Source organism: Elgaria multicarinata, chromosome 8 (genome assembly GCF_023053635.1).
Source record: "Elgaria multicarinata webbii isolate HBS135686 ecotype San Diego chromosome 8, rElgMul1.1.pri, whole genome shotgun sequence".
NCBI classification, from domain to species: Eukaryota; Metazoa; Chordata; class Lepidosauria; order Squamata; family Anguidae; genus Elgaria; species Elgaria multicarinata.
Window position 1 is genome coordinate 67961178 of NC_086178.1, and position 13940 is coordinate 67975117.

Sequence of the window (13940 nt, forward strand, 5' to 3'; positions counted from 1 at the left end):
TTATTTGACCAGTTACAGAGAATGCTCACAACCCAACACAGAGTTACATGAGTTACACCCAGTTTTAAATAAGTGGGCTTAAGTGTTCAACTCTGCGTTGGGTTGTGGACAATGGATTTAACAGCACAAAATAAGACATGGTAAGACAAAACTGCATTGTGACAGCCAGATGCAAGCAGCGACTAATTTTGCATGGAAGACAGAGAGACCTTTTGGCAGGATATAGATTGGTAATGAAAAAACTCCAAAGCCCTTTCCCTCCTCTACAGGTCAGAGACACATTTCCATATTAGGAAGTCCAGACGGAGAGTCTTCTGATGACAGTCTTGTGGACCTGGTAAGTACTGAAAGCTGTTCAATTGCTCAAACACTGCTTTTAAACTTGAACTGGCCCTTAGTAGAAATGTTGCCTGTAGTTGAGACACATATAACCTTTCAGGAAATTGGCTTTTTTGAGAAAGTCACCTTTTAAAGAGAGTTAATCTTTGAACTTCAAGGGGGAAAGCAGCACTACAGTGGACAAGGGAGGGACATTGAAAATACGTATTGTCTCTTGCTGACATTTTAAGGAAAAGTTAAGTAAATTATTCAAAATGTACAGCAGTAACTGTATTTCTTGTATAACAGGTCTTAATGACCCAGCCTGGTCTCTTTGTGTTAAAGTATAATTACATAGGAGTTGTCACTAAAAATGGCCACATTTTAAATGTAATGTATGTTCATCCATCTCTCTCTCCCAACCCCACCACCCTACCCTGCCTCCTGATGTCTCTTTAGCTTCCGCTCCCTTTCTGTTGAACAGCATACTGCTCTTCCTGACCATTAACTCTTTGTGGGTTCCCTTCCCTGTCCTCCAGCTAGGACACCTCTTCTTCTTACCTATCCCACCGATGCTTCCTAGTCTCTCCTATCTCTAGAGCCTGTATGAAGTTTCCTCCTAGCCCAGTCAACATGTTCTTTGACTCATAGCAGCTAAAGATTGGGGTTGTTTAAATTCTATGACTGCCTTTTTTCCTTATTCTATGTCCTCACAGCAGTTCAGTCATAACTTGTGGGGCTTACATGTGAGAGGCTCATGAATTATCAGCAAGAAGCCAGGTTTTGGTCCATTGTGAGTATAATGGGTTTAAAGGTGCAGCCCTATACATGTTTAGACAGAAACAAGCCCTACAACTCCCAGCATGCCCCAGCCAGCATGCTGGGAGTTGTAGGACTTGTTTCTGTCTAAGCATGCATAGGATTGCACCCTTATGTCAGTGTATTCACTCTAAGTAAAAAGGATTTTACAGACCTGAATGGTAAGGGTTAACCAAGCTCCTGAAATGAAGGGAGCTAATTGCATCAGCCAGGGTGTGGTGATTAGCAGCACCTGGGATGTTGCTGGTCAGGTTGAAAACCCTGTGTATATATTCTGTAGGTAATGTTCATGTTGTGGTTGGGTAGTTGATGTAGTCGGTGGTGGATGGTTGTTAGAAAATATATTTATGATTAATTGGACCAGCAGACTCTGTGTCTTTCTTTGGACTGGAAGTAGGGAAGTGCGTACTCTGTCACCTTAGTCCATTTATGGGTTATGTAACATTAAACTGAACCCGTAACCTAATTTTCAGTCCAAACTTGTGGTCTTTGGAGGAAGTAAAAAAAGAAAGAAAAAAGCTCAATCCATGCACTGGCAGTATTACGAAGATGAATCGTGTTTAGTTGTGGGCTTCCATGTAGAGATCAGAAATGATATATAAATAAAACTGATTAGGTAAGTAGCAATAAACATGCTTCATTTTTTCCAACTGTGGGGTTTTAAAATGTGAATTTCTTTGCCTAAGGCTGTTGGACTGGGAACCAAGTTCATCAAACTGGGAGGTCTTTCGCGTGGAGAGAGAGTGACCAAATACAACCGCCTTCTTGCTATAGAGGAGGAACTGGGCAAGAATGGAAGACTCCGTAAAAACCTCTTTCTTACTTTGTTTTCAGTGTCTAATGAATAAGAATACAAAGATTGTAGCAGGAGTGATTGAAATCACTCTGCAGGAGGGAAGGGGAATCAAAAGACTATAAATAAGCACTTGCAGAAAACAGGATGACATTTGCCACAAAGTATATTGTCCTTATAATGAGTTATCTGTTTACCTGAATGTTAAAATAAGACATTCTTTTGGAATAGGCCACAACATCCTTTTCTTCAGCAGAATTAATTGGTTGGAGTCTTCAAGGCCAACGGAGAACATATATTTGAAAGGAAAAAAAGTCTCCACATAGGATTTTAGCTGAAGACTGGCATGTTGCAGATGATGCTTTAAAAATTCCAGTTGGGTGCTTTATAGTCTTCCATTTAAAGATACAGAAACAGACTGAGAAAATGCCATATATGCAAATTGTGTATCTGATGACACTCAGTGACAAGAGCACAAGCTTTTGCTTGCAGAGGGACCCAGGTTCAACTCCTGGCATCTCCAGTTAAAACCATCAGTAAAAAGGTGGTAGGAAAACTCCCTGCTCAGACCCTGGAGAGCTGCTGCCAGTTACATAGACAATACTGGGCTTCATGGACAAATAATCTGGCCTTATATAGGGCAGCTTCCTAGGTTTCTGTTTCATTTTGCCATAAAGCTTGCAGGATTAATCAGAATGAAAATTTATTTATTTATTTATTTATTACATTTTTATACTGCCCAATAGCCGAAGCTCTCTGGGCAGTTCACAAAAATTAAAACCATCATAAAACAACCAACAAGTTAAAAACACAAATACAAAATACAATATAAAAAGCACAAAGTTTGAAGATGCTCTTTCTGTAGTTTTATATGTACGGTTTCTAAACATGCTATTGCCAGGTGAGGGCCTTTTCATTCTCCCAGGCAGTTTCAGTTTGGTTTTATGGGATGGAATGATTTTATTCTTTGCTGTTGGTTTTATCTTGGATTTTTTCCCACTTGGTTTTTATTCCAGATTTTATTTATTTATTTAATTAATTAATTTACAGTATAGAATTTCAGAATTTTGGAGCAGTGGACAAAATATAAAATAGAATAAAAACAAAATAAAATAGAATAAAAACAAAATAAAACCACATTAAAAGTACATTTTTTTTAAAGGTAACAAAGTGCAAAATAAAACACGGTTGGTCATTACAGGAAGGCTTCCTGGAACGACGTTTTCAGGAGGCGCCGGAAGGAATACGAAGTTGGCGCCTGCTTGACCTTTATGAATTCAAAAATTCATAAAATATTTGAATTTTCTATTCTCAATGTCTTGTACTCCACCCAGAGAACCTCAGTTGCCGGGTGGTTTAAAAGTACAGCAAAAAAGAAATAAAGAAATAAATAAAAAAGTAAACAAACTTTTCCATGGAAAACTGAATTTTATTTTTGTACCTATTTGGTTGCACTAAATCCATGGGCAGAATTCTTCCCTATGCAAGCTCAGTGCCTTTAAATGGAAGAATGGTTTCATCCCTTAGTGTGTGCACACAGGCGCATTAGAAGGCATAGCACCAAGCCATTTTAGGGAACAGGAGGTCTCTGTACATTTCCCGTATCTCTGTATTTGCTCTTCAGAGTCAAGGAACATGAGTTCATTTTATATTATACTATAAAATATATGAAAATGTGCCTAAGTAAACCATGCTTTTTTAAAGGTCAGTTTACCTTTAAAAAAAATATCCAAGGTGGAAGGAAAATGGTTAACGGGGCTAGAAAACACAGTTCTTGCTTAAATATTTTGCGCATGGCTTTCAAAATACTCAGGATGCCTGTTTTCCATTTTAGGTGACCGAGAGGAGCATGAATTTATTGATTTTACTGAAGAGGAAGAAGAGGAGGAGGAGGAGGAATTTGATTATACTGATTTTCCTGCAGGGGCAGTGCAACCTGCTGTGTAGAAAGTGGTATTTCAGATGTGGTATTTGTTAGCTCAGACCTAAGCCTGGAATTCTTCACTTGAGAGCATACTCATCTTTCCCAGGCTACCACCATGGGATAGCAGCTGGGATGAGACAGTAGATCATGTTGTTTGTCTCAGCATCTTTAGGGGCATTTAAAACATTTGTATTTTGTCTTCCTACTCTTCAGCCTCCAAAGCAGCTTAATGAAAATTTGCTACATGGCATACTATCTACTACTGTTCCTTGTTTTATAAGGATGTGTGCACTTTCAGGGATATTCTGCCTTTGAAGTGGTTGGGAAATAATTGTATATTCTGGAAATGACTACAAAATCCACTGGTCATGCATGTTTAATAGTCTGAAAGTCTATTTATGGATGTGGGGTATTAAACAAGTCAGCTGTAATGCAGTGCTTCACCTCGGGTGTCTTTATTCAGAGTAAGTTAATAATAATAATAATAATAATAATAATAATAATAATTTATACGTTTTGTTTTAGAAGCATTGACTCTTAGGCATTTCAGATGGATTTTTTTTTAAAAAAAAAATCTGTTCTGCTGATCTTTCTTGCTATAAACCCTGAAAATAATCAGTTTGAGTACAATTTCAGGTTAATATATTCTTACAAAATTGTGACTGTTTTAGTAAACAGTGCTCATTTGCAGATGCAGGAGCTCAACTGAATGCACAGAGTAATCCTCTCTGCAAAAGTTTCCCATTTATTTCAGTAGAAGCCCCCCATCTTTGTGCAAGAACAATGAATTTGTGGATTGGCTTCATCCACGTAAAGAAATGGTTCAGTCTCCATAGGGCAAGTGATTCATGTGATCTGTATTATGTACATATGATTAGGACTGAGCCAAGACTTTGGCCTCGGCTCTCTTAATAAATTGATGGTGGGTGGGGTGGGGTTTGCGTCCTGAAGCCCTCTCCACAGTTAAATGAAAAGACAAAGTTTGGGTATGTGTAGGTGAAGATTTTTGGTTGGCTATTTAAAGTTTTACGAGGTGGCAAAAGTGTTTTTTTCCCTTATAAAAAGCCAATCTTGGCTTGGCTGAAAGGTTGGCAGCCCACCTGACATTTTGAAAATGGAATTGAGAGGAAATGGCAAGGAAACCACTCTACGTGATAACATAACATTTTTTTTATGTTGTTTTTATTATGGTTTTAATTTTTGTGAACCGCCCAGAGAGCTTCGGCTATTGGGCGGTATAAAAATGTAATAAAATAAATAAATAACATTGTTCCCAAGCCTGGCTTTTTATAAGTGCCCCACCACCACCACTACATCCTACTCTTGCCACCTTGTACCCAACACCTAGAAGTCAAGTGATTTTTTTGCCCACCCCCATAAGTCCCCAAAATTTTCTTCCCAGGTTTGCAAGGGGACAATGGTCATGCAAAAGTTGAAGGGGCTTAGCTTTCATTACTCTTGCCACCGCAATACTTCTCTGGGACTCTATTCATATTAGGTCCTTAATATGGACAATGAAATCTGATGCATCATATTTAAGCAGGAAATAACAGTAAAACATCACAATGTGTGGGAAAAAGTCAGAAAACATTTTAATAAGCAGCATCAAAAAGAAATAATTTATATTGTAGTATAACAAATACTTTAACCAGAAATAAATACATTTTTGAATTTTTTTTGTATATTCTTCAGTAACAATTCAAGGAAAAACCTCTTAGAAATTGTCATATTAAATTCAGTGTAATCAAACTGATAAGTGCAAAATCAATTAGTAGGCGAATAAGCCTACTGAAGGATAGATTCACGAGAACCGCAAAAAGACATGTTTCCCTGTATTTATGAATCATTAATTGACTGATCAGTTTAACTCTAATATTTCTTTAACAAACATGCAAAATAAAAAAGTGCACTTACACACACAACTACCACTAACAGTTCAATCCTATACATGTCTACTCAGAAGTAAGCCCCACCGAGTTCCATGGGGTTTGCTCACAAGTTCATGTATATATGATTGCAGCCTTAATGATTTGCTTTTTCAGAGATAAGCAGTGAACAACATACAGAGCCAAGCTAGCAAAGTAAACACATTAATTCTTTCATTCTAACTACTGATCTCTGTCTCCTATCATAAACTGTTTACAGTGCATTCAGAAATGTTACCACCCAAGTTCAAATGAACATTAAATCACTAAACATTCATTTAAAAATATACATCCTAATCACACCTGTTCATTACAGTGTGAAAGCATGTTGATTTGGGAAACACCAGTGAACTGTGAATTTGCAGGCAAGGTAGTCTTATTGCTTATTTGTCACGGTCTTCGTTGGGGACGTGAGCGACGACCAAATGAGCAATTTTACTCTGAGGTTAAAACCCCATGTTTCAACAGGCTACAGCTTACAGGGGTCATTTTACAATAAAAAAAGGAAAGAAATATCTTTGCTGTTTGGGGCATGATACTGATTTATTGTAGGATTATAGCATACAGGCTAGTCCTCAAAGCGCTTTGCCATTATAAGCCCCAAGAGTTTCGAAGAGGGTTGTGCTAGCACAAATCCAATATCTGCAAGAGCTCTAAACTCAGGGCCATATGATAAGTTACAGATTGCTGGATGCATGACAGCATTCTCTGGAGTGGCACAACACTGCCTTGTTGTTGTTGTTTTTGAAACAGCAGCTTGATTGCATGTAGTCTCTGTAGTAGTGCTTTGTGTTCCAGGTACCTGCTGGTGTACATGTGGCTATTCTTTAGCCAGCATGCAGTGAGAAACATACAGATGTTAGGCATGAATATGTGCATGTGCACACACGCACGCACACACCTGAAATGATGCTATGCAGAAATGGTTTTTCATAGTCACCATGTGGAGATGTATGACTCCACTGTTATTACATTTTTAATAGTAGATTACAGAAATAATTAGAAGTTGCTACCTGCACTTGGTCCAGATAGCTTATACACTTACAAATTAGAGATGACAATAAGACAATATTTCTGTGGACCTCGTCTTCTGAAACATTCAGCATAACTGCAGCTGGCTGTGAGTTTGCCATCTGAAATGAATGCATCACTGTGGAATGTTAGTCGTGTTTTGAGGTTATCCCTGATAAAACAAGTAAAATATAAAATACTGGCAGACTGAATATTTAGCTGAAAAAACAGCTGGGGACAAGATGGCACAGTTTTGTCAAAGCAGACTTAATTTGTGATTGCCAGAAAATGGTTCTGTATGTGCATAGAGTTCAGACAGCAATAACGGAAGCTCCAGTTGTAGGACCTTTAAAATAAAAAAATCTAAACGTACACAGGATTGCACCCTTAGGCTGCAATCCTATGTCTACTTACTTAGGAGTAAGCCCTACTGAATTCAATGGAGCTTGCTGTTGTGTGTGTGTATATATGTGTATATATATGAATGCACCATGAGTCAATTAATGGCTAAACGATTTGATTTTTTTTTGGGGGGGGGGTTATTACAAAGGTGCCCTCATTTTAAAAAAAGTTTTAATATTAGAACTTACAAAGCACCGAAGTGGTATATAAGAGGCATTCTCTCTTCTGTCTTGCAACATACTCATATATCATCTAAAAAGCAAGGAAATAAACTCTTTTCTTCAAAACTATTGCTCTTCCTCACATCCAAATGTTTGTCAATTTAAATTGATAAATTAGAATGCATACAATTAAATTGACTAATTGTTCAATTTTAAATAAATTCTACCGAAGTTAATGGAACTTTAACCAGCTGGCTGCCCACATTCTCAAGAGCCTTGCAGGGAAGTCCCCGACAGATTGTGTGTTGTGTTTAATAAAACTGATTTGTGCTTGCTCCTAACAGTAGTGCAAGTGCATATGTGTGATTACCTAATTAAGGCTTGATCTATTTCAAATCATCTTAAGCGGGCTTTGAGTCAAAGCCCTAAACAAGGCATTAATGTAAAACAAGTTCATCGAAATAAATCTTGATATTTTGCATAATTTAAGAAATAAACAATAATTTAGAAAACAAGAACAACAATAACCTGCTATATGAGGAAAGAGAGGCCCAAAGTGAGACTTTGGATTGTGTGTAACTAAGGCTATCTCAGTAAACAATCATAGACACATTAGAGAATATCGAATATAGCCCTTCACAGTAAACTTAAATAAAACAACTGCCAAACAATCACTGAAAAGAACTTCCAGAAGTCAATGCCTTTTAGCATATCAATTAGCAGTGAGAGCTGTCTCGCTCTTTTGTTTTCTCAACCCTTGTATCTTTACGCAGCTGTTGACCTTTTTGTTCAATCATCTTGCCTTGATCCACACGTTCAAGCATTTGGTCTTTGGTTTTCTCAGGATTCAACAGGACCGTGGATTCTGCTTGCTTTTCTGTACCAACCACCTTGTTTTCAAGTTCCACATTGCTTGATGACCTGAAAGGCATGATATTTTTTTTAAAGCATCAACGTTGTGCTTGCAAATTCTTAATGCAAAGGGAAATCGATCAATCACTTCAGGTGTTAACACACATGTTGAAGAAACTATAACTACTGAAATGGCAAGACTTTATTCCATAGGCTCAGCACCTAATTTTATAGTTCTCAAACAACCTGAACTGGAAGAGCCTGAGGGAACACTAAAATTAATTGTTTGAGGATCTCAATTGACTTATACTAACAGTGTGCAAGAAAGGATCGTTAGATACAGATCCAAACGTACAGTGCTTCACATTTCACTGACCAGGCACTACAACCCAGCCTAAATAAAATAAGCTCACACAGGTTGGCCCTGCCACTCAGCATCTTCATTGACTTTTTTTTTTGTTCAAGGGACATCCTTGCTGATGGCCTTCCTCTTAGTAAGGGGCTAAGTAGGGAGGGGTCCCAGGGTTAGCATGTAATAGGAGCTGTAGCAGCTACTTCATGTCCACAATGCTGGTTATGAGAATTTAAATATTTCCAGGCTAAAGTTACCAGTATCCAGTTTGTAGCCTATTGTGCTCTAGTCATATTTCATCTAAACAGCTTACGTTGCTCTACTATGTTAGCTCCTCTGATATATTTATTATTCTCATTATATATAATCTCTATTAATACTTGAGACACGGTGATGGTAAATGAAAAGTAATCCATAAAATGCTTAAGTTCATGCATTTCCACTTAGCTAGTTTTCGGATCACATCCTCATTGTCTAGAGCAAATGTAACCAAAGAAGAGGAAACCTAGCTAATACTTTCTTCCTATAAAGAAAGCTCTTTGTAAATGAACTTCATTTTTTTGTCACAGGCCTTCCTCAATCTGATGCCCCCTGGGATGTTTTGGATTTCAACCCCCATTGGCCCCAAGATTCCCCATTGGAATCTTGGGAGTTGTAGTCCAAAATATCAGGAAGGCACCAGGTTGGGAAAGGCTGATCTACATGATTAAGGCTACAATCCTGAACACACTTACTAGGGAATAAGGCCACTGAATGCAGTGGGGCATAAATAGGACTGCAATTCTATGTCAGGGAAACCTGACCCTGGGCTACATATTATCAGTACTAGAAATTAAAGACCACAACTCTGGTTTGCAAGATCCCTGTGACTTGAAAAAAGCATTGTATGCTTGTCTCAATTTGTTTTTGTTAGTTGGAGTTAAGGAAGATCAAAATAGTTTTGATTCAGCAAGCAGCATATTTGCAGGAATGTCTTATCCCATGCTTCCCATTAATTCTGATCAGCTGGGTAAGCCTGACTCTGTATCTACTTGTGATGTTAGGTTGAGTCTGGGCTATGGGTTAGAACGTTCCAATTATAGTGCCTATAACCTGGAATTATCTTTCAGCAGAGAACCTCAGGCTATCTCTGCCTGCTTTTTTGAGATATGTGAAAACTTTCCTTGATAGACAGGCTTTTGGGTTGTAAGCTTTTATCCTTCATTTTTTTTACCCTGCTGCTGAAGTTCTTCCCTATGCTATTGTAAAGGTGTGTTAGTATACTGGTCTTATATATTTTTATTGTACATTACACCTTCAGTACTTTTATGAAAAGACATTCTTCGTACAGACTTTTTTAAAGACATACATACATGCAGGCATCAACTAACTAAACCATAGAGGCCCTGGTTTACATTATGAGATTTTAATGATGCAGATGTCCTGTCCAGGCACTGGTGTGTCTTAGTCTCCTTCTCTCACACACTGGGTTTTGCTGCCATCAGGACCTTTAAAGCTCAGGCCCAACCCTTTTTACCTTGTCCTTGAGCTGTGAGGACACACAGACTTTATTCTATAACTTTGTAATGTTCCCTTTTTCTTACCTCCCTCTTATGTAGCCAAGAGCAGAAGGCATAGAATTTTATATACAAAGAGAGTTGTATTAATTACATATATAAGTTATTGAATAATAAACAAGTAACTCTTAATGGCTCTATCAATACATGTTCTCTCATATACAATACTCTAGATCACACTCTCAAACAATCCCTGCACAATCACTATAGACCTCCTTTCCCCCCCTCCTAAAATCCTATCCTTGTCTCATCACAAATCCCAACTCTGATTTTATCCCTCATTCCTAGTCCCTGCCTGACTCACACATCACAGTTTATATAGCACACATATTTCATTCCCCTTCACTCACTCAACCAATCATAACTCATATGCAAATCCACCATTCTTCCTGCCACTCATCTCTCTCTCACCATAGATATACTTACATAAAACACAGATATAATAGGAATACATAACTATAACTATAGACTCATTTTATACTGACGTGTAATGTCACAGGCCTTCATAGGGTCTCACCACCATCAGAGGAAAAGCCAACTACAGATTATTTGGCAGTTCTGACCACAGTATAAGGTAAGCTGCCAGTAAGATATAAATCTTGGAAAATACAAGAAGAATTGTTTAGGGAGAAAGAGAAATTGATGGGATGGGTCCAATGATTATTACGACAGTTCAGGCAATTATTCTGGAAGAAATGTTACTCAGCAAGCTATGGTGAAGTAGAAATGCCTACAATTTCATTGTGTTAGGATGCAATCCTATGCATGTATAGGCAGAAAAAGTCCTACAACTCCCAACATTCTCCAGCCGGCCATGCTAACTGGGGAACACTGAAGGTTCTGGGCCATTTTTCCTGTCTAAACATGCATAGGACTGCACCCTAAAAGCAATAAAATCTTGCCATTTTATTGAGTGAAAGCAAGATCACAGAAAAGGCAAAGTGTCATTCTGGCAGAATTTTATCTTCCAGAGCCGGATGCCTTCAACAAGAATGGGAATTTTGTAACAGCAAATGCTACTTGCCTTCTGTGATATTCACAGTTCAAATTACATACACTTCTATCGCAACTAACAGTGGAACTTGAGACTCATTAGTTGAGAAACTGGCTATGGGGAGAGAGCTTCGGCACCAAAGTCTACTCTATGCAAATTATACACAGCTCTCAGGATTATTTTCTTTCCCCAAAATGGAAAGAGACATTTTTAAAATGATGGCAAATAAAGTGAAAGTGACAGAACAGCCAGGGAAATATCTTAGAAAATGCTACCCCTGAAATGCTGATTGCCCCAACACTATAAAAATGGTCAAACCATAAATGCCAAGATCCTTTTTATTTCACCTTGGAGGTAACTATCTTTCAAATCTCAACAGCTGGACTATTTAACACAATCTGGTGAATCAGAGTATAATTCTTCACTGGGCTCTCCATGGGGAGCCTGCATTAGTGGATGGCAGCAATCCAACGACTGATGCACAGAAGAATAATGTGAAGCCTGAGAGCAATCATATTTATCACCTTCAAGGACAGAAAAATGGGAGATTAAAGTCTGTCAATATAACAGTTTAATGGTGAAATCCAGTGATTAAGATGTTGTATGTTGCAGGGCAAAATTAGAAATTGCCACTCAGGGTTCCTTTGGTGCTTCGCTACCCAAAGTCTGTATTTATTTTTATTTTTTGAACACAACTGCTGTTATTTATGGTATAATATTATTCTTTTAAAAAATCACAAAATCTCTCCCAAGAGTTTATTGCTGACTTACTACGCTGTACCAAGCTGAAATTTTGCGCAGTAACGTCATGGATCAACACAGATGTATGGATTCTGTATAAAGGGGTACAACCCACCAAATCTCTTTTGCAAACAACTGCCCTTGAAGCTTTATTGCAAGGAATAGGATCGGAACAAGAGCAGATCACAGTAGGTTGCACTTAATTCATTCCAGAACAGTCTCAGTGGCATTAGTGAAACTTTGCTGTTCTACTCTGGAATAAGTGCCAGTAGAAATTCAAATAATAAACACACACACCATACAACCTATTTTTATTTAGAAAGTAGTGGGGAGGGGGAGGGGAGAAAGATATATTTGCTTTTAAACCTCTCCACTGTATTGCTATGAATAATCACACAGGCATTTTCTGACCTCAGGACCAATTCGTGTGGAATAGCATTTTTGTGATTACAGATCCGTAAACAGCAGACATTATTAACTTCTATCTCTATGCCAGTTTCCCATTAAGAGCATTGTCCTGGAAGTCAAAATGCAAATCAACAGTTGTACACATACCTATTTAAAACAAAGCAAATGTTTTTGAAGAGGGCATATGTGTAGCCTACATTTACATAATAGCAGCTCTGAATCCACATTTTCAACAACAGCTAAATGCTATTAACCTATGAATTGAAATCTAAATACATATTTAACAAAAACAGTAACAAATCTAAGCCTTATTGTGTCAGCTTCTATGCACATTGTAGTAATAATTGTCATCAAGCAAGACTTTCTAACACCCTCTTCCATTTAAAATATAAGCACTTATTATACATTTCAAAACATAACACGAACCATTAGAAGCAAGCAAGAAAAATGATACTACAATACGCCACATGAGAGTTGGTGCTATAGGTCACCTATCCACAATTTTCATGTAAACCAAAGCATTACCCAAACAGCAAAAAGCAAAGGATAAACTAAGAGGTGTCTTGGATCTTTCTGACTTTTCAATGAAACCTTGTGCTTAAATCATCTTGCTTTAATTTTGCACTTGCTTTATTATACTCTGAAGACAAAACTTTAAAAGCAAAATAATTATCCAAATTATGTTCCAATCTGATCATATAGCACAATCATATTTCTCTCTACATTAATGGGCTCTGGGTAGAATTCCTAGGTATCTGAAATTTATGGGAAATGACCCCTTCGTTTTAATGGCTTTAGATCATGCGTGGGCAAACTGAGGCCCTTGGCCTAATTTTAAAGCCCTCTGTACGCAATCTCTAGCTAGCGTGATCTGCCTTTTTCCTGGCAGCCCACTGAGCTAGACAGAAGAGGGAGTGAGAAAATGGGGTGGCAGAAATAGAAAGACCTTTGGCTCTGGTCTTGCCCGCCATTGGCTTCTGCTCTGCCTACATGCAACGCTTGGCAAGGAAAGTGACCCTTGACAGAAAGGTTGTCTGTACCTGCTCTAGATTGCATCCTTAAATCCCAATCCTACAAAGGGAACTAGAAACTGATTTGCTACATTGGAATTACTAGAAAACAAAAATAAAGACCACTTTTTAACTATTAACAGCAATTACATTAATTTACATTTTTTCGAGAATCTATGGAGGTGGTTTGGATGTGTTTTGCCATTTTCCCCCATCTGCAGATGCGTCATATTTTTGAGGGATCTCATAAGATGAAACATCCCTTTAAACTACCATACAAACGAAGTAGTATTCTACCAACCACAGTAGCAATTTGGCCCATTAAGACACAGCTCCCTAAAAACATACATTTTGTAGATGACTCGGGGTTTCGGTTGATTCCATACTCTGGGATCATGCTTATATGTGGTTATATACATCTGCCTCAATGTCCCTACAAGAGCACCAACTTTGTTATTTCTGTTCCTCATGAGTATATGGAGGAACTCTCTATTCCTTTGCATTCCCACTACAAACATGATTATGGGTCTAGTATCCCATAACCACGTTTTCTTTTTAAAAATCTCATTTCCAAAGGCTGATTAACACATGTGTCTGAGTCCTCTTCTGGCTGTTTGGAATCCTCCAGTGGTCAGTACAGGCAGCAGCTGTTAAAGAGGCTTCCTGGGCTGGCT

At 38.0% G+C, this 13940-nt stretch overlaps 2 protein-coding genes across 3 annotated transcripts in view; one reads left to right on the plus strand and one right to left on the minus strand.

The window, feature by feature from the left end:
* ENO4 (enolase 4) overlaps positions 1-4211 on the plus strand; it is a 29096-nt gene extending 24885 nt beyond the window's left edge. The window contains exons 12-14 of the mRNA XM_063131578.1: positions 270-337; positions 1824-1941; positions 3765-4211. Of these exons, the coding sequence (XP_062987648.1) occupies positions 270-337; positions 1824-1941; positions 3765-3877 (299 nt within the window). The 3' untranslated portion in view covers positions 3878-4211. The remainder of the gene's footprint in view (positions 1-269; positions 338-1823; positions 1942-3764) is intronic.
* A 3221-nt stretch (positions 4212-7432) lies between these two features.
* The window catches only part of SHTN1 (shootin 1), a 118447-nt gene continuing 111939 nt past the window's right edge, over positions 7433-13940 (minus strand). For both annotated transcript variants that reach the window (XM_063132709.1, XM_063132708.1), the window contains exon 17: positions 7433-8274. In XM_063132709.1, coding sequence (XP_062988779.1) covers positions 8070-8274 — 205 coding nt within the window. In that variant the 3' untranslated portion in view covers positions 7433-8069. The remainder of the gene's footprint in view (positions 8275-13940) is intronic.